This window comes from Rhinolophus sinicus, chromosome 7 (assembly GCF_057876585.1).
Source record: "Rhinolophus sinicus isolate RSI-liver-muscle chromosome 7, RSI-T2T, whole genome shotgun sequence".
NCBI lineage: Eukaryota > Metazoa > Chordata > Mammalia > Chiroptera > Rhinolophidae > Rhinolophus > Rhinolophus sinicus.
In genome coordinates, this window is record NC_142507.1 from 51066556 (window position 1) to 51086765 (window position 20210).

Genomic DNA, 20210 nt, shown 5'->3' on the forward strand with positions numbered 1-20210 from the left:
TTTAAGTATAATTTTTATTGTTAGACACCAAGAACCAAGGGCCCTTCCACTCACACATATAAAGATTCTCTCCTTGACAGCATAGTCGGCCTGTTTCAATAGCAGGAAAATGAGAAGATTTTGTCCTAAGTTATGGTTTCTCTCCTTCCATTATTACAAGAAACTTTGTAACTATTAAAAAAAAAAAAAAAAAAAAAAAAAAAACGCACTCAAACAATCCCAGCATTGCAGGGTGGGGTGTGGAAGAGACAGCCCTGTTTGGTTTGAGTCAGGAGAGTACTTTGTATGTCATAAACATGTGTCCTAACACTCATGTGTCAACAGGCATTGGCCTTCCAGTTTATATACTTGATATTATATAAAACAGTGTCTCCAAACAGCAAGTTGAGAATCAATTTACTATCCCTTTTCGGTAGTTACCATTTCTTGGCAAGTTCTCCATCTCCCCACAGCTACCGGCAGCAAACACGACTGGAGCTCCCTAGACTCTAAGTAATAGTGGCATTACATGCTCTGGGGAATTGAGAATTTCAGGTTTCGGACAATTACTAGTGGTCCCATCTACTGATGTCTATGTGCTCCCACTCTGTGACGGCCTTTGTTCTGTGTCATGATGGTTTATGGAAGATGAAGACAAAATGGGCCCTGCCATCTGAGAGCTTTTGATCCAAAAGGGGAAAAACAAGGCTCACTGCACACCTTCATGTGGGTACATGAGTGAAATACACATAGAAATCCAAGAGGACTAACAGGGTATAATACAAGTAAGACTTCAAAACTGAGTTGCCGTATCAGTGGGAATAAGTCATTAGCAACACTAGATTTACGTTAAAGCCAGACTTGACTTTATAGGAGTAAATTACATAAATTGTTGTTTCAACATGAATGTTGGCTCTGCCACCAATAGGATTTATGCTTGGGCTGCTTACCTGATTGTGACATTTCCCACCTGTTTCCAGAAGGAGGTGGGAATGGCTGCCTCTCTTTAAAGAGCAAGCACTAGATTTAACTGTACTTGGAGGAGTGTTAGCAGCAGAAGTATAACTACTCGTAGATGCATGCAACCAGGATTCTGAACCGCTGGTTCTGAGTAGAGGGCCTTCTGTTACTCTCAGTTCCCCACTGCTACAAGGAGCTCTTCCCAGTGCTGGAGTCGTGGCTGGGGATGCCATAGCTGCTCTCACCTTCCCAGGAGGAAAGGAGCTGCTGTCAGATGCCCCCACCTAATTGGCAGTTTCTGGGGCTCCAAGAGGAGCAACGCCCTCTGCTCTCCAACAAGAAGGAAATAGCCATTGTGCGTACTCTGAGAGCACAGGTTGGGCACTGCTCATGCCTTCAATCAATGTCAACAACCAAGCACTTACTGTCTGGCCAGGCTCCAAACCACAGGCTGGAAGGAAGCTTTAAGATGCCATTTTGTTTATCCTCTCCTTAAGATGAAAATCACACCTAATTGAAGACACCCCTTTTCATCACCCATTCAAGTGTTTAACAACTATCACTGTCATTAAAAGCAGTGGGCATATTCCTTTGGTCCCATGGGCTTCTGATCTCATAGTGTGGGACATGGCTGGAGGAAACCCAGGGCAGCGTCTCTCAGAAGGACTCTTGCCCTGGTCTAAGTGCAGTGATGAATCAATGTCACAACTCTAAAGATGATTAAGCTGGAGGAACATCTGTCCTAGGCCGAGGGGGAAGTTTGATCATAATCCTTTATAGGTTACCAGCTTGCACAATGGGTTTGCCCAGGATAAATGACCTAGTTTGCACATATCACCCCCGTCAGTTCAACCCCATCTCCATCAGTTGTCGCTATTGCTAGGGCATTATATACTATCATGTTTAATGGTTGTTGTTTTCTACAGATCAATTTTTAGCTCTGTTAAAATAACCACATGTTATAGACCCTAAAACCTTTCCATTCTGAAAGTGTCCTAGTGAACCTTCCTCCCTCTATAACATGATTCCTTCCCAAAGCACTCTCTCTATTCCCTGGGTTTAAAAGAGTAATAACAATAATTTTAAAATACTGCTCTCAATTTGTAAAGCTATTAAGAAGGGTTTTCAGATTTCAGCCTACAAAAGGGAAAACATAAGTTAAGGATACGGGAGTCAGAGAACTGTGTAGCTCTGATCGCAGGCAGTGTATCTCAGTGGTGTAGTGGAACGGCCCCAGCCTTTGAGATCAGGCAGACAGACTGCTGCTATTTGGCTGTCTGATCATAGATGATTTATGTGACCTCTCAGTTGTCTCCTGTGTTGGGACCAAACTAATTAACAAACATTTATCGAGCTCTCCTGGGCCCTGTGACAGGCATTGACTATACAGCTGTAAATAAAAAAGGTATGGTCCATATCTTCATGAAGATGACAATCTAGCAGGGTCAGATGAAATGAAATAATGTCAAAGGTCTGTCACAAAGTAGTATCAATAGATAGTCTATAAGTATCAGTTTCCTTCCCCTTCCCTTCAAACCTATGATCATTATATATCTAAAATAGTCAAAAGTAAAGATAGCTACGGACAATTTCATATGTGCAAGAATTTCGGGGGGTGGGGGCCAAACCCTGGTGGTATAAGGTATTCTTCCAGCATTGTGCTTCATGAACCCTAGTTCTGCTTGTGGTCTTGATTTAACGCCATGGAACCACGGGTTTCTATTTATCGTCGATAGTCAACCCTTATTTGGGGTGGAGTTCAGGGAATCATACACATATTGCCCTATTTATCCTTTTAGATCACTTGTGGAGAACAGGGATTGCCATTAAACCCAATTTACAGATGAGGAAGCGAATGGAAGCAGATAATTGTGTGCCCCTTTTGTCCCCTAGTCCTAGTCTGCACAGAGGAGGCACTCAGTAGGTGCTGTTCACACGTGGACTGTTCGAGCCACTCAGAAAGGACAGGTACCCCAAGAGTTAGCAAAGAGATACTGACTCGGGGCTGCTCTGTGGCCCCTCAGCATCTGCCTTCTCCCTCCTCCAGGCAGGTGAGACATGGGCGACTGGAGTTTCCTGGGGAACATCTTGGAGGAGGTGAATGAGCACTCCACGGTCGTCGGCCGGGTGTGGCTCACCGTGCTTTTCATCTTCCGCATCCTGATCCTCGGCACGGCCGCAGAATTCGTGTGGGGGGACGAGCAGGCCGACTTCGTGTGCAACACGCAGCAGCCGGGCTGCGAGAACGTCTGCTACGACCAGGCCTTCCCCATCTCCCACGTCCGTCTGTGGGTGCTGCAGATCATCTTCGTGTCCACGCCGTCGCTCGTGTACGTGGGCCACGCCATGCACCGCGTGCGCGTGGAGGAGAAGCGGAAGGAGCGCGAGGCCGAGGAGCTGTGCCAGCTGGTGGCGGGTGACCGTGGCGACAGGCTGCCGCTCCCCGCCGACCAGGGCAGCATGAAGAAGAGCTGCAGCAGCAGCAGCAAAGGCACCAAGAAGTTCCGGCTGGAGGGGACCCTGCTGAGGACCTACATCTGCCACATCGTCTTCAAGACCCTCTTCGAGGTGGGCTTCATCGTGGGCCACTACTACCTGTATGGGTTCCGGATCCTGCCCCTCTATCGCTGCAGCCGGTGGCCCTGCCCCAACGTGGTGGACTGTTTCGTGTCCCGGCCCACCGAGAAAACCATCTTCATCCTGTTCATGTTGTCTGTGGCTTCTGTGTCCCTGTTCCTCAATCTTCTGGAGATGAGCCACCTGGGCCTGAAGACGATCCGGGCTGCCTTCAAGAGGCCCACGGAGCAGCCGCTGGGGGAGATCCCCGACAAGTCCCTCCACTCCATCGCTGTCTCCTCCATCCAGACAGCCAAGGGTTACCAGCTTCTCGAAGAAGAGAAAATCGTGTCCCACTATTTCCCTTTGACTGAGGTCGGCGTGGTGGAGACCAGCCCACTGTCTGCCAAGACTTTCAGTCACTTGGGGGAGAAGGTGGGCACAGGGCCCCTTGGGGACCTCTCCCCGGCTTATCAAGAGACACTGCCTTCCTACGCTCAGGTGGGAGCACAGGAAGTGGAGGGGGAGGAGCAGCCTAAGGAGGGGGGAGCAGGACCCAAGGTTGGGGAGAAAGGGCAGGAAGCAGAGAGAATGAGCAGGGAAGAAGGGCAGGAGACCTTGGCAGAGCTGGAGGGGGAGAAAGTGGAAACCCCTGGAGTGGGGAAGGTGAGTGAGACAGAGGTGACAAACCAAGGGTTGCCGGCTGAGAAGGCACCTTCCCTGTGTCCAGAGCCGACAGGGGATGACACCAGACCCCTGAGCAGGCTGAGCAAAGCCAGCAGCAGGGCCCGGTCAGATGACCTCACCGTGTGAAGTGGTACCAAAGAAAGAAAGAAAAAAGAACAGCAAAGAAAAAAAACGAGCAGAGCTAACATACAGGGCAAGATGAAAGAAAAAGATGCCAATGTGATTTGAGTCTTCTTCCCTCAAATCATGTTGGCCTCTTTTGATGTCCCTTCCCTCCCCCCCACCTCTGGTTGGACAGCCATATAATGGAACAGTGCATGTGGTACAGCTAGGACACTGTCTTTCTCGGACATAAGCGCTACCAAGAGAAACCCATTGTCCCATCAAAGTTCCCTGTCTCATACGACTGCCCTGCCCCTCTAGCGTAACGGCTCTGGGGGACTCTGCTTTCATCCCCTTTTTTCCAGAGAAATCCTTCTGATCAGAGTTGTGATTGCCTGATCGCTTTTTACTAGTCTTGTCTCAAGCTCACTAACTCAGCCAGACTTTGTCACCCCAGCCCTTCCCTAGCAGGTGCCATGTGACCATATATCAGGGGTCCCAAATGCAAATGCCTACAGGATACAGGCAGGTGATTTCAGGGGGTGAAGTGGCCTGTTCTAAAGCCATGGAGAGCTGGGCTGTGAAAGTCCCAGAGGGCAGAGGGCAGGTGCTGCCCAGGTCCACGCAGGTCTACCTGGCCATCTGATTACCACCTTCCTTTTAAGATATGCATTCTAGAAATGCTTTTCCAGAGCAAAGCTTCTTCTGAAACTATTCCTCTCCGTGACATGTTCCCGTTCTTTGGTGCCCCACTCTAAAGCAGAGTGGTCTAAAAATTAAATTCATACCAAGGTCTGATTGTTTGATAATTACTCCAAGGAAAATTTACATTCTAAAAGAGAAAGCCTAAGACATAGCTCACCTGGGTTCATCCAAAGTGACCAGCCTTCAATGAAGGAATGGACCAGACAATGGACAGTTGACTAGAAAGAGGCGTACGTATCTGTCTTGCAGACATGTGACTTCCTGGCTGCTGCTTGAATCTTGCCCTTGCATCCAACGCTGTTCCACACAGACCTTCCTCTGTATGGTGAGAGAGGTAACAAAATGCCAGGCCTGGGAACCAGCCAGTGCATCATTGACCCCAATGGCTGCACTATTGCTCCTACAGTTTTGCTCCTGAAGGGCAATTTTAAGAAGATATAAACTCAGGGCCTGAGACTAGCGTGATCCTTACCAGAGTAAAGCATCTGTCTCAACTAGGACCTAATCCGAACCAGAAAAGAAAAAGAAACCTACATTCTGTGTAAGTGGAAACTGCTGGTGCTGTTTGGAACCAGTTGTATAGGTGTAGGTGAAGGCTGCTGCTACCCTCATCTCTGCTGGGCCACAAGTGTGTGTGTGAGTGTATTTCCTTGGATGCAGCAGCATCTGCTCCAATGCCTCTACCTACCCAAGGATGTTGCCATCTTCCCTTAGTCTTCCCAACAATAGAGAAAGCCGATGTCAGCATCAAGGGACCAGGACTTTTTTTTTCTTTCTGCTACTTAGTAGCTGTGTTATTGTCATCCCTTAACCTCTCTGTACCTCAGTTTTCTGTCTACAAACTAGAGATGGCATTTGCCACCAACCTACCTCCAGGGATATCATAAGGATTAGTGAGTTGGCTTCCAAGCCTGGAGCCTGCTGAGTGGTACCCTTCCCTGAGCGGTTCCTCCAACAGCAGCGAGACTGGGAAGAAGGGCAGGTGGGTACTTTCCATCTGACCCTCCCAACCTGCTTTGCAGTTACATGGTGAGCGTTTTTCAGTGTGGAACAGACACTCTGGAGATCAGTTTTCGCAGACAAGACTCAAAACAGAATCTTGACCGCATATGTTTAGTAGGAACCTGAGGCTCTTTGACCTTGAGAAATGTCTGGAGACAGACTGGCAGTTACTTTCGTCCTCTGGAAAATGTCCCTTCATGTCCCATTTTAAGCTGCCACACAACTAGTGCCAGGTTCCAATCACAGGCAGCTGTGTGTCTGTGGAGGCCCTTAGTCTTTACAGCTGGATCCCTCAGTATCTGTTTTGAGGCAAAAAATTATGACTGACTCAGGATTAGAATCCCCCTGGGCTCCATCAGGTACAGCTTTAAATCCTACTCCTGATCCTTCCCTTGTTAAACTAACCTCACAGGGCATGTGGACTTAGCAATAAAAAGAAGCATTGGCAGCAGGACATCAGAAGTGCCTCTCCCTTCAGAGGAAAAGGGCTAATAGCTTAACAGCAGTTATAACACCTTCATCGGGAGATCTGTGACCAGAAGGGACAGAGTCAGTCAAAGTTCAGTTAGACAGTTTTGAGCCTGGCTCTGTAATCCCCATGCCTAGCATTTGGGGCATTATAAAAAGGCCTATCTGCTTTTCACCATGACTGTGTCACTTGCCACACAGGTGAAGCATCCAACACAGAATTAGACAAATATTTCTGAATGTCAGCATGACCTGGGGATCAGGTTTTCCCACAGGAACAATGAAGTTCAAGGCAGAAATGTTGGCTGCCCCTTGTTGACTCTGGGAACCCCAAGATGTCACGTACCTGTTCCATATGACACTGTTCTCTCAGTTAATTGGGGGTAACAAGTTCTGCCCCCCTTCACAAGGTAGATCAAGTGAATCAATACCCAGGAAACACTATGAGCATACTCAAAAAAATAAGTGGGGTTTCTTTTAACTCAACTAATTTGGAAATAAAAGGAAAAGGAGGAAGGCCTTATCCAAACTGGTCAGAAGTCCTTATTGTAAAATGTATACTAAAGCAATGACAGTCACCACCTTCAAACACTCAGATTGTTAACTACGCTACTGATACAAAGTGAGCCAATAAGTAAAATGAAGGAAGTAAATTAAGGGGGAAGGAGGAAGTCAACATTTCTGTAGTCCTGAATTCCTGAGAATTATATTACAAAAGAAGACTGCCTTTAATCGTGCAAGAATTCATTGCTGAAAGTGGCACTGCAGGTAGTCAGCTTACTAGGGCCCACGTGTAGAGACGACCAGCCCCTTAGACGGTCTCTGACTCCTGGCAGATGGGAGTCCATGGGTCCAGAAAGAGCCGCTTGAACTCTTGGGTCCAAGCCCTGCGGAAGGCCCTGAGTTCCTGAGGAGGGTCCTTTGGGCATGCTGGGGTAAGAAGGAGCGTCCCCCCACACACCATCCCACTCCCTCTACTTCCTCCTCTGTCTTTCCCCTGACCCTGAATTACCCCTCTATGCATATTGTATGCAAATGATCACACCACCCAAGTTAGAAAAGTTTAGATGAAAAAGGTTTGCCTGGTTGAATGGAAACTCTTCTAAGTGTAAATACAATCTGTAAAATGAAGTAAGTGTGTGACTAGAAGTGATAGTGAAATAGTCAGGGAAACTTCTCTTTTTGTTATGATTGTATTATAACTAAACATGCAATTGGGAAGGAAGAAAAAGGAAACAAAATTCTGGGTTCAGCAGTTAGATAAGAGGAAGGAAAGCTTTTATGAAAGACAAGATACTCTCCACTGTCCTAGACGTTGCAGCTCCCAAAGCTGGGAAAAGTGGTGCCCTGCCGTGGCAATGGCCACCAAGGTAGCAGTGGGATATACTGTAGGCTCCAGCCCCATTGCTGTCTGGAAGTTCTCCAGTGAAGACAAAGAGGATTCTGGAAGGATTCATAAAGTTTCCTGGAGGGAAAAACAGATGGCTCCATTGCCTTTCTCTGCAAGTTTTTCCATCTATGAAATAGGATCAGTAAAGACTCAGCTAAGAAGCACATTCATAACCTCCTTGAGAAATCCCTGGCAAAGGAGACAGCATTATTGGGACTGTGTCTTGAATTCTCCAACCTTCCACATCTTCATGTCAGAGCTAATAGTCAGGTGTAAGACTGTTACAAAACAAATAAAACTAACTTGACTTTTTGCCATCTTTGTGTTTTCTTTTGACCTGTCCGCTAAACTAGACTGTGATGAAACTGCCCCAGTTTCTGGCTATTCTTCCTTTGTAATTAAGGAGTTGGGGAACAAAAGGACTGGGGTATGGAGAGAGAGGCAGTAGTATGCTGGTAAATATTCAACACCAGCTCTCCCCAGATAAAAAGGCCCTGGCTTGTAGTGTTTGCCAATTTCCTTGGTGTAAATTCTCCTACCACCATGAATTTCAAGCAACACAATGTCACTGAACACAGAGATGTTTTTTATGACCTAACCTTGGAATTTGCATACCATCACTTCCATCATATCTTATTGGTCACTATCCCCCAGTCTACTCCAACTACTGTGGACAGAATAAATTAGAAAGGAGCAAGATTTGAGGTAATGACACCAATTTTGGCTCCTTTTTCTTTCTTTTTTTTAATGGTTTAATTGTACATATGATGCATGTTGTAATCTGCTCCAAATGCGTCTTGGAAGTAGGCAGGATTTGAACAACAAACGATAACGCAATTTCCAGATTGCTGTTCGATTGCCATTATAAGGAAAGCCCTTGGCCCAGGATAATATCTGGTCATGACTCCATTGACCAGAACAGAGTTTTGAGTCCCTTTGGGGGGGTGGGGAGGACAGGCAGGGGGAATTCCTCTAGCTTCTGTACTCAGCTTTCCTGAAAACTGTTCAGTCTTTCTAACTCATCCAAGTTTTCCAGTTGCATTTTTCTGTCTTTCTCATTTGCTACAGCTATCAACTCTACACTGGCTAGATCTGTAGATGGAAGAAAGAACGAGGCACCTCCAGAACTGAGTTAGACTAATAAAACCAACAGAAAATGGATGGTTTTATTGTAATTACTTACATAATTGTAAGTAAGCTGAACCAACAGAATATAATGTAACCAAAACCAAAAAAAAATCCTCAATCACATCTTTAAAGCAAATATAATGACAAGGGGTGTTCTTACGGCCTTACAACAAACATGGGTATCTCTAATGTCTCCCAGATCAGAACCTCAACTTTCTCCAATTTTTTTTCATGATTGTATTACAGCGAAGCAATAATTTCTAGGACAACTCTATATCCTTCTTAAATTATAGGCTAATTGCCTTCCCTTTAAATATTTTTTAGGTACTGACTTGTCTAGTAGTCAAAGACCCTTCTTGACTTTTTAAAAATCCTGTTGACCTCATTACTGTGTCTAGTGTGGTCCTACATATTCACTGGGATTGAGACCCTCCTCTTTACAGATAAGTAACAGACAAGGAAAATAACAACAAAGAGACAGCTGACAACCTGTCTTTTTGTTTCAGGGACCTTAGAAGAAAACAAACAGTGAGCACCAAAAGTAAAAGAATAGCATAATTTCCAAAGATATTTACCTAAGAAAGTAAAAGTAAACTTTGAATCTATTTTGTGCTCTCAAAAAATTTTTAAAGAAAACATGGACTCTATAAAACAAGAGACGAAATATAAGATAATAAGATAATAGACTGAGATGGGAAAGGAGCTGGCAGAGTTAGCAAACAGTGCCACAGCAGAATTAAGAGGAATGAAAGAGCAGACTTAGCAACACAGAAAGTCAAATCAGTTTTGTAAAGGATAAACATCAGAAATTCTCCCAGAATGCCAAGAGGACGAAAAGAGATGGAAATTATCAGAGAGGAGATCATAGATATGGAAAAAGGCAATAGAAACCCACTACATAGCTATTGGTACTCCTCAGGGAAAATCAGGGCAAGTGAACCATAAGCATCAAAGATACAACAGGAGGAGACTTCTGCGCTGATCAAAGACCTGAAACAGCAAATTGGAAGGAATTTACCATGTACGGGAGAGGAGGGGGAAGAGGGAACATCTAGATAAATTTTTAGCTGCAAGTATAAAGACTTGATTCTACAATTTTAGAAATATAAGAAAACCATGGTTTGTGTACTGCTAATGAACAGTTATGTTTTCACCTTCTTATCCAGGTGTGACCCTAGAGTAGGAGGTGCAGCTTCCTGGGAAGAGAATGGCTGTTTCAGTATTAAGTCCTGGAAAGTGAAAGATTCTAGGATGAGAAAAAGAGGAGTTGGAAAGTGAGTCTTAAATAGGAAACAGGGAATTTCTTTCTCTGTCTGAGCCCCATTCTCTTCAGCCTGGAATCCCAAGTGTCCCAATGTGCTCAATATGTTTCCAACAGATAAGGAAACGATGGCCTCTGCCATATGGAAGCAAGTCAGAGACTAAATTAGGGAGTACATGAGTTAGTACCTGCCAAGACTGTAGAACAGAAGTTGGTATGGGAAACACTTGGGAAGTATTAGCTCTCATCACCATCACAAATATTATTCTATGTGATATAATTACTATCATTTAGCATGGTGTTATTAGTAAATGGGACATATTAGACTCAGCTGGGATACGGACATTTAAGGGAAGGGTTTGTGCACATGGTCTGGAGGGGTCGGGGGAGAGACCACTATTGGTCGTGGGGATTAGTAACAGCTCTAATGGAAAAGAAAAGCTAGGGTGAGGACAAGAAACCCAAAAGTCACAGCTCTTAATTTCAGCCATCCCTCCCCATGTGGAGTTAGTCCCTCCGGTTCCAACTTGGATGAACAAGATGTTTATTAAGTTACCTACAAAGGATGAAAATATATTATAATGAAATAATACTGTGGTGAAGATTTTGGCTTGATACTGCTCCAAAACATATTAAATTTCAGAAAAGAATAGAACATCTGTAGAATGTTAAGTATGAAAAATTTCCGCCAAAAACTCCACAATAAGCCAAATTTCATTTATGAGTGAAGGTAAGTGAATGGCATTCTCAATTATGCAAAAACTCAAAATACCCACAAATTCTTTCTTTAAAGAGAAATGTGTGTCATGATCCACTCAAGCCAAAAGAGAATTTTTAAAGAGTTCAAGAAGGCAAAGTATGAAAAGGACTGGTGATGAATACTGAAGATATTAAGCAGAAAATGAATTAAACATACTATAGTTAAGCATAGTTACAAACAGAATACAAATATCATAAATAATTCTCCACACATAGTAAATTTTTTAAATTAAGGCTTAAAACTCCAGATTATATCAACATAAACTTGGGAACCGTGTGAGGAAGAGGGAGGAAGGGAGAAGAAGAAATATGAGGACATAGAAAGCCATGATATTCTTAACTTACAAAGATATTATTTAGTCTTCAGGTGAGTAGTTGGAAAAATATAGGATTGCATGTGTTATTTTAAAATAAAAATGTAGGTCTCCCAAAGTACTAGGGGGAAAAATTAAGAAACATGCAGTTGATATGACAAAACAAGGGGGGTGAGATTAAAACCACACACACAAAATAAGAAGGAAGAATCATCAAACCAAACTATAATATTTATTTTTCTTGATATAAAATATAGTATGCAACAAAGCCATAACATGAAAGATTTTGCACTGAAAAATAAAGCATTGGACTATATGAAGCCGCCAGAAATACAAGGAGATATGGACAGAAAAATAGTAGTGAGAGAACTTAATAAGCCTCCTTCAGATCTTGACAAATAAATAGAACACAAAAATATGGAGGATCTGAAGATAATATATAAGTCTGACTTAAGGGCCATGTAATGGAATGTTAAATAAGCCATTTCCTAAGTCACACCCATGGTGACTGCCCCTTGCCCAGGGAAACTTGAAGGCTTGGTAAGTGTTTCTTATGGGCCAAAATCTTCACCACAATATTATTTTATTATAAAAAACAAACAAACAAAAAAGCAGACTGGTGAAATAAATCATGGTATAATCCTATGATGGATATCACTGAGTCAATGAAAATGCTGTAAAATCCTCAGCCTGAGAAAATGCCCATGATACATTTCTAAGTGAAACAGTATATAGCAAAACATTCTGCTTGTTGTATCCATTTTGGGCAAAAATGAAAAAGTACATGTGCCTGGGTATGGGTGTGTAACTGAGTAGCCAAGAATAAGAATGAATATTCCCGACTTTAGAAATATGCCTGCATTGAGCTCCTTTAGGATCACCTGACCAAAGTCAGGTGGTAAATCACACCCAGTGATAAAGGTGAGGGCTTCTGGAAAATGAGGAAATGTTCCCACCATTAGTTATCCTAAGGGGTTAGTCCTGGGGTACTAAGGAGTGGGGAGGTACGGAAAGCCTTTAGCACTGTCCAGGCCCAAAGGGCAGGAGACCCAAATTTAAGTGTGGAGAAGTTCAGAACAGTTCTGATGGAAGAGCATGAACATCTATTACTTTTCATTATGAATTTTAATTTATATATTCAATTTTAAATTTCCTCTCTCTCTATCCTTCCCTTTCACACATTAAATGGATCAAATTAATTCTGCATGAGAATTATATTAGTAGGGAATCTGCAAATGAGTTCTAATAAATAAGAAAAAATTTTAAGTTATGTATTTTAAATAATGCCTCTGAGTCTTTCCAAATTTGGGAGATATACAGTTATCAGCCTTTTCGGTTCAATTTGAATAATTGGTAGCCAAAAGTTTTAAATATACATTTAAACTGATTAATAATGAAGGAAAACTGTGAATGTAAATTCGTAATAATAATGGGTAAGAATTATTGCAAACTTACTACAAAGCACTTATTTTTCTAAGGGTTTAAGTGTATTCCTTATTTAATCCTCAAAATTTTATGCGCTAAACTGCTATTATAATCCCTATTTTTTTAGATGAGGAAAATGAGGTACAGAGAGTTAAGTAACTTGCACAGGGGCACACAATTATTTAATGCTTCTTCATTCTTCAGGAATATGGCCTCAACAACAACCACGCACTTGATTCAGTGTTAATTCTAACTCATCTGAACCTCTCAAGAGCCTGGACAGGACATCCTGAGAGCATCCTAGGTCAGGGCCAAGGTCAACATAGCCAAAATAAGACTGTATAAGTGGAAAGAACTAATTAGATTCAAGGAAGTAAGAGGAATTTTTTGAACCAAAACACAGGTGGTTGTTTGGCTGTGCTCAGGCAGTGGAGTGAGCATGCCTAGAGAGAGAAAAAAAAAAAACAGCACAGCTAGCATCACTCTGGCCCTCAGCCCCTTTCTCCAGGCAAATCAGAGTTGACCTTTACCCACTGTGAAGGTCCTGATTTGTCCTAAGACACCTTTGATTCTCACAGCCAGTCCTCCAGCCTTGTTAGCGTCTGTAAGAACCTCCTGGAAAGCTGTTAACAATTCCAGAAGCCACCCTCAGAAATCCACTGGTCTGTCTGCCTTAAGGCCCATGAATCTACATTTTAAATGAGCTTCCCAGGCAGGGAGAGCACCATACATTGAGAAAACTGCCCCTAGACACTTTCTAGACGCCCCTGTAGAAGCTGTGCATGGGACCATTGGGAGGTGAGTGCTTTCTCTCTGAAAATTTGGGGCTTCCTGGCCAGCTTACCTTGGTGGCTTACTTGGGTAGACGGTGGGGTCCAAGGTCTCAGGGAACCTGCCAGAGCAAGGAAAGCTACACGACAGGATGGCTGTGTGTGGAGGGAAGCAGCTGGAGTAGGAGGCCATGGAATTGTCATATATCTCAATGTCATATATCAAAAAAGATTCCAAACTTACAACTGCATATGAATCTACTACTATACCACAATAAAAAGTTTAAAAACAAAATTTCTAGCAGAAGTTATTTAGCCACTGGCATGGGCAAGCGTTGTATGTGTGCATGGAGAAGGGGTGCTAGGGTGTTTCACAGGGTCCCCGTGTTAGGGTCAACTCCTGGACTCAGCCTTTTGTATAAATTTGGCGGAAGAGGGAAATATATTAGCCGTCAGGATGTGGATGGTGCCGGAAGATGAGAGAAGATAGGCGGTATTAACACTGTAGTTGCTATGGAAAAGGGTACAGTGAATTGGTGTGAATAAACACTGGTCCAAGGGACATAGATTGGTCATGTTGTCAGTAGACTCTTTAATGGCAGATCTGTCTGGCTGTCAATCTCTAGATCAATGGTAAACAATGGCCAGTAATCGTGAACATGAAATTTTTTGGCTAGCACCCTTGGAAAATGGGTCACAAACTGGGGGCTCAGTCAGAGCCCAGGTGTTTTTTTTTTTTTTTTTTTTTTTTTTTTGTTTTTTTTTTTCTAAGATTTTATTGGGGGAAGGGGAACAGGACTTTATTGGGGAACAATGGTCAAATTGTTGTCCTTTCAGTCTTAGTTGTGGGGGGTTCTGTTCAGCTTCAAGTTGTTGTTCTTTCAGTCTTAGTTGTGGAGGGCGCAGCTCAGCTCCAGGTCCAGTTGCCGTTGCTAGTTGCAGGGGGCGCAGCCCACCATCCCTTGCGGGAGTCGAACCGGCAACCTTGTGGTTGAGAGGACAGGCTCCAACCAACTGAGCCATCCGGGAGCTCAGCGGCAGCTCAGCTCAAGGTGCCGTGTTCAATTTTAGTTGCAGGGGGCGCTGCCCACCATCCCTTGCGGGACTCGAGGAATTGAACTGGCAACCTTGTGGTTGAGAGCCCGCGCTCCAACCAACAACTGAGCCATCCGGGAGGCAGCTCAGCTCAAGGTGCCGTGTTCAATCTTAGTTGCAGGGGGCAGAGCCCACCATCCCTTGCGGGACTCGAGGAATTGAACTGGCAACCTTGTGGTTGAGAGCCCACTGGCCCATGTGGGAATCGAACCGGCAGCCTTCGGAGTTAGGAGCACGGAGCTCTAACCGCCTGAGCCACCGGGCCGGCCCGAGCCCAGGTGTTTTGACAGTCGATGAGGTAGCAGCAGCAGATCTCACTGTTGAACAGGATAGCAGCTAGAGTGGACTAGGAGCATAGTACCAGGGTAGGGATGGGAGGGCAAGCTATTTTGGGAAAGAGACTTGCTCTGAGGAGGGTTGATTAGCTATTCATCTAGTGTGAAGGTTTCTAGAGATGTTCTGCAATCAAAAGCAGGGGGTAGTAGTTCACGGGTCACCCAGGCCTGTCCTTGGCCTGGACACAGGCGTTACAGTAGGGAGAATCCTGCATGGTATCATTCAAAGCTTTGCACAGGTCTGAGGCTAGCAGGATTGCATACCTTTCTCTGCTATGCCAGGTTCACTGAGACTCTGATCCCCACCACGCACCCCAGTAAGTCACCAAGGTAAGCTGTTTGCCTCCATAAGCTCTCCCAGCATTTTGCACTACTATCACATGGCCTCGAATCTGTTAGGGATTCTAACTTGTCATGTGTAGGTAAATGCCTACACAGTATCATCTGTGGAGGCATCTACCTGCTTCCCTGACAAATGTAGCCAGGGACACAAAGTTCTTTGGTTTAAGACTCTCCGAGAGTAGGGCTGCCTCCACTGCTCCCTGGCCTTCTGCATCAGGGAGGGAATGGACATCTGATAGGTAGTTTGGCTGCTTGGTATGGCAGAGTTCAATGCTAAGAAAGAGAGACACCTTCCCTTGTGTGTAATACATTTGTGAGTCTGTTACTCAGATTGCAGTAGTCTAAGCACTCGGGTCCTAGATGCCAGGTCCACTCAAGGCTGTACTTAGATATTGACAGCAGCTTTAACTGCAGCCACTCCCACACTGGGTGACTGCCCTCAGCTGTAGGCAGCTTCCAGGACTATGAGATTCCAGGGGCTACAAGTCTACCTAGAGCCCAAGTGGGAACCGATAAGTCCCAGAGCAGTGAATTAAGCCTTCACGAAATGAGTATTGAATGGATAAAGTAGTAATTAAGTACATATGAGCAACTGTAAGTGTGTGTGTGTGTGTGGGGGGGGTAGTTCCTAAAATAACTCATCTTCAGAGTCTGAATTATTCCTTGTTTTGAATTAAATCAAACTTCATTTAACTTTCAGTCTTTTGTCCTACAACTGTCTCTTGGGGCCATATCAATTCTACATATTCTTTCACATGAAGAGAGCTTTCATGTTCCTGGGTCTTCATTCTTCAGTTCCTTTCATGGACCCTCGTCTGGTGGCTCACCTCTGAGGGTGCTCCAATACACCTAGGTGCCACTTAACAGTGTGGTACAAAGAATGCAGTACTCCAGATGTGGGCTAATGGATACCAAGTATGAGATTATCACTCCCCTGTTCTAGATGGTGCGCGTTTTTTGTTCTTATCACATCGGAAATTTACTTGCTTAGCTGTATTTGTTAAAATCTCACCTGCTCTCCCACTCTTCCCTCACCTGTAGCTGTGCAGTTGTTTGTGGAACCCAGTATACATTTTAACATTTAAAACGCAATGCCCGACTTAGGGTCTAACTCATTATAATAATCATTATTAACTTCATCTTATTAGCCATGACCAATATGACCATTATAAAATGGAATTACTACTTAAAACAAGATGTTAGCTGAGGCCCCACCTCCTTCAGCCTCAGAAATGTAAATACTACCTTACGTTACATTTGCTTTTGGATTTTCAGACCAGCGTCTCATCCCGCCCCTTTCGGCCAGCACACCTCTAACTAAGCCCCGCCCCCAAAGTGACATCTCCCTGGCCCCGCCCCCGGAGACTCCGCTCCCGGGCGCCTCGCGTCCGCCCATTCCCAGCCGCCGGAGGCGGGAAGCACTGGATGTGGCCGCTGATTGGGTGGCTGGGACGCAGCTTGATGGCGTCGGGCTGGCGAACAGCGATCCTGGTGGTGGCCCCCGGGCGAAGGCCGCGGGTGTGATGGGGCCGGAGTCTGGAGGGTGCTGTGGCCTTGGGGAGTGGAACGTCGAGGCACGCGCTCTTTCTACGTTTCGCCATGAGTTTCCTGATAGATTCCAGCATCATGATTACCTCCCAGGTGAGCCACTGCCTCCGCCGCAGGACTCCTTAGGGTCACTTTCCCCAATCGTCTCGGGGCCTCCGCGATGCGGCTGGCCCGGGTCTCGCTCGCAGCCTGCGGCCTGCACCTGCCTCATCCGTGCCCGGGCCCCGGGAGGGTGTGACATTTGCAGAGTCCGATTCCCTCCGCCCTCGTCTGGAGGCGCCCCGACCCAGCCTCCATCTTCCCACTGCCCCTCACCCTCCGCTTTCCCGTCCATCCTTGGAAGGGATCAGGTGGCCTCAGTGCTCAGAGCTGGTGCCGCGAGAAGGGCGAGGTCCCCAAAGCGCCCCGAAGCTCTGGACTGAGCTGCTGACCCACGGATTGGGGAAGCGTGTGGTTCCGGGCGCGGAGTGCGCCTCGGGCCAATCGGGGCTGGCTCCTGGGGACACGTGGGCACTTTGCTGGTTGTCAAATGCTGCATCCGGGTGCGGAGGAATTTGCCACCAGCGCTTAGATCTTTAGGTTTCAATTGTGCACGGACACCTCATTCTTTATTCTCTGTTTGCTGCCCATGCGTTTCGGATCTTTTTCTGACCCTCCGTGCTTATTAGCTACGTTCATTCATTCGCAGTCAACGAACTTTTATCGATCATTTATATAAAGCTCTGAGGGTACAAACATAAATTAGACACTGACTCTCCCTGCTCTGTAGAAGCTTCTCTGGGGAGCTTCTTGCTTTTACCACGTCATTCCTTGAGTTACTCTATGTTTTTTTCTTCATAGCATTTATCACAACGCTGATACCATTTATGTATTTGTTTATGAGTTTATTTTTTGAGATGTTGAGACGTGCATAGTTGTATCCCCCCTCCAAGTGCAAACATTCGATAAATATATGTTGGCCAGCTGTTAATATTTGTAGAAGCTCAGACTGTCTAATTATTGATCTTTCCCCTCTCATTCTTTCAGTAATTTATTTTTTCCGAATTGTTCTTGTTTTCAAGTGGCAAACGACAGAAACAGTTCATTTTGGGGATTTAAAGTGAATTAAATCTTTGGTTTTTGATCCAGGTTTCATTTGCTTCATCCTAATGCTTCTGTCTTTGGAGGAGAACTTTGTCCTTGTCTCTTAAAAAACTTTTATTGCAACATTTTAGAAAGTATGAAACAAGGAACACCCTAACAAAATAAGTTTTTATTTTTAAATTTACCATCCTTTATATAGTTTTCATAATTATTGTTTTTATCAGCTGCATAATATTCAAATGTATTGATGTACAAAAATCTGGACATGTAATTTTCTTTTCAAACTTTTCTAAGGCTTCCTGTTGCCCTGGGTGACAACTCAGGGTTATTTTTAGCCCTAGTATCAACTCAAGGAAAATGACAGTATTTAAGTACCATTTTTTTCACTCAGAATCAAAATAAGAATGTCAGTGAGGAAATTGGCATTGAATTGTAGCCTCTAAGATTTTCAATACAGACATAATTGATAAGTTGAACCGTGAAAATGGCTTTCTGACCTTTTATGCCATATAATTAATAATACTTCAACTTTCACATGGAATATCAAATATAATTCTCAGACCTGCTCTGTACAAATGAGGAACTAAGACCTCCTTTGCATGGAGTATTCTTGGTAGATATTTATGTGGCTACTGCATCATCATTTAGGTGTCAGTAAAAATGTTACTTCAGGAAGCCTTTACCTGACTCCCAACCCCCAAAGTAGCCTCCATTCCAGCCACCTTCTGTCTCTTTTCTGTTTTAATTTCTTTTTAGCATCTATCACTATTGTTTATTTGGGTGTTTGTCAGCTGTAAACTCCCTGAGGTCCAGGATATTCTCTTTCTTGTTCTCTAGCATCTAGATGAATTGCTGGAACATATTAGAGGCCTACTAAATATTTGCTTATTAAAAAGCACCTGTCTAGAGAGGCGTGGTTACCTTAGAAACACCTGCCCCTCACTTTTCCTGTTTTGTATGAACTGAAAGATTTATTTAAAATGAAATCTGAAATTAGAGGTCATATACTGGAGCTGGTCAGCCTCAAGTAACATCTTGGTGTAGAGATCGTTCACCATGCCCCGGGATAAAGTTCAAATCCTTAATACAGTTTATAGGGTGTCTTATGAGACCCCAGCTCTGACTTTTCCAGCCTTGGCTCTCGCTATTTCTCACTTCCCTTTGTACTGTAGCCTTACAAAGGGTGCCTTACTTTTAGCGTTCTTCTGTTTCCTGAATCTGGCCAGGCTATCCTGCCTTCAGATTTCCACACAGTCTGTTGTCACTTTTTGGACATTTTTCCGGTACCCCTCCACTTCTGTCTCCTGGCTAACTCCTATTGAGCCTTCAGATTTCAGCACGAACACCCACGAAGCGTCTCCTAGCCTGGACTGGGTATCCCCGCACATGCTTCCATAGTTCACTTTGCCCGCTTCCCTTATACAACTCTATCACATTGTTTTGTAATTACTTATCTATCTCTCCCATAGATTATAAACTCCTTCAGAGTGGTATCCATGCCCTCGTTCAGCATTCTAGCTCTAGGACCTGGCACATAGTAGGCACTAAAAGATATTTGTTAAATGAATAAAGGGTAAATAAATGATCTGAGAAAGGGGCCTTTTTCAGTCAGTTCTTTAATAACTGCCCTGCCAATGGCTGTCTCTCTTTTTTTTTAATCTGTAGCTAATTTTTAATGTAGGAGTCATTTTTTGTAAAAGCAGCTGTTATCTAACTCATGTTTTGAACCGTCTATATAGTCATAAGACTTATCAGTTCCAAAGTACACTTTAAGTCCCAAGGTCAAGACTGTACAATTTTTTAAATATTAATTCTCTTTTTAAATAAGAAGCTATGCACCTTCTATTTCATTTGCAAAACTATTTGAGAGTGCTTATCCCTTCTACATGCTTTTTAGATCCTCTATAATCTTGCCAGAATTTATATTTATCTTGGAATTAAAGGATTCTCCAGTTAACTTTTTTCAAGTTGTATTAAAAAGTCTTTTGTTGTTTTTTTTAAAAGCTTTCTTATCGTTGTGAAAGGAGCCCACTATTAAGTATTAAAGGTATAGATCTCTCTTTTTCTTCCATTTCCCATCCCCTCATGTAGAATATCATTTTCGCTTGTTTTTCTTGTTTAAAGTTCCATTTCAGGATGGTCTTTAATATGTATGTTATTTTCTTTCTTATCTCCATCCTACACACCACTTCCAGTTCTAAATGCTTGACTTCTCCAGTTTCAGTCGTGACTTCATCAGTCATATAAAGGTGGCCTCTAAACTCCGAATTTAAATGTCTCCACTAGTGATGATGATTTATA

At 44.0% G+C, this 20210-nt stretch overlaps 2 protein-coding genes across 4 annotated transcripts in view; both read left to right on the plus strand.

Moving 5' to 3' along the window:
* Window positions 1-1929: 1929 nt before the first annotated feature.
* On the plus strand, window positions 1930-8374 carry GJA8 (gap junction protein alpha 8). Its single transcript, XM_088799745.1, has one exon. It carries the CDS (start codon window positions 2998-3000, stop codon window positions 4306-4308), a length of 1311 nt encoding a protein of 436 aa, XP_088655871.1. The 5' UTR covers window positions 1930-2997; the 3' UTR covers window positions 4309-8374.
* Window positions 8375-16647: 8273 nt separating this feature from the next.
* The window catches only part of GPHRA (golgi pH regulator A), a 32809-nt gene continuing 29246 nt past the window's right edge, over window positions 16648-20210 (plus strand). The window contains exons 1-2 of one of the 3 annotated variants that reach the window (XM_088799559.1): window positions 16648-16919; window positions 19914-19956. Coding sequence is in view for 2 of the 3 variants with exons in the window: in XM_019740018.3 (XP_019595577.1) it covers window positions 16878-16919 (42 nt within the window). In the remaining variant the exon portion in view is untranslated. The remainder of the gene's footprint in view (window positions 16920-19913; window positions 19957-20210) is intronic. The other 2 variants (XM_019740018.3, XM_088799560.1) reach the window with 2 other exon arrangements.

Coding starts and splice junctions, on each gene's coding strand:
- GJA8 (XM_088799745.1), top strand. CDS start 2,998: ATGGGCGACTGGAGTTTCCTGGGGAACATCTTGGAGGAGGTGAATGAG.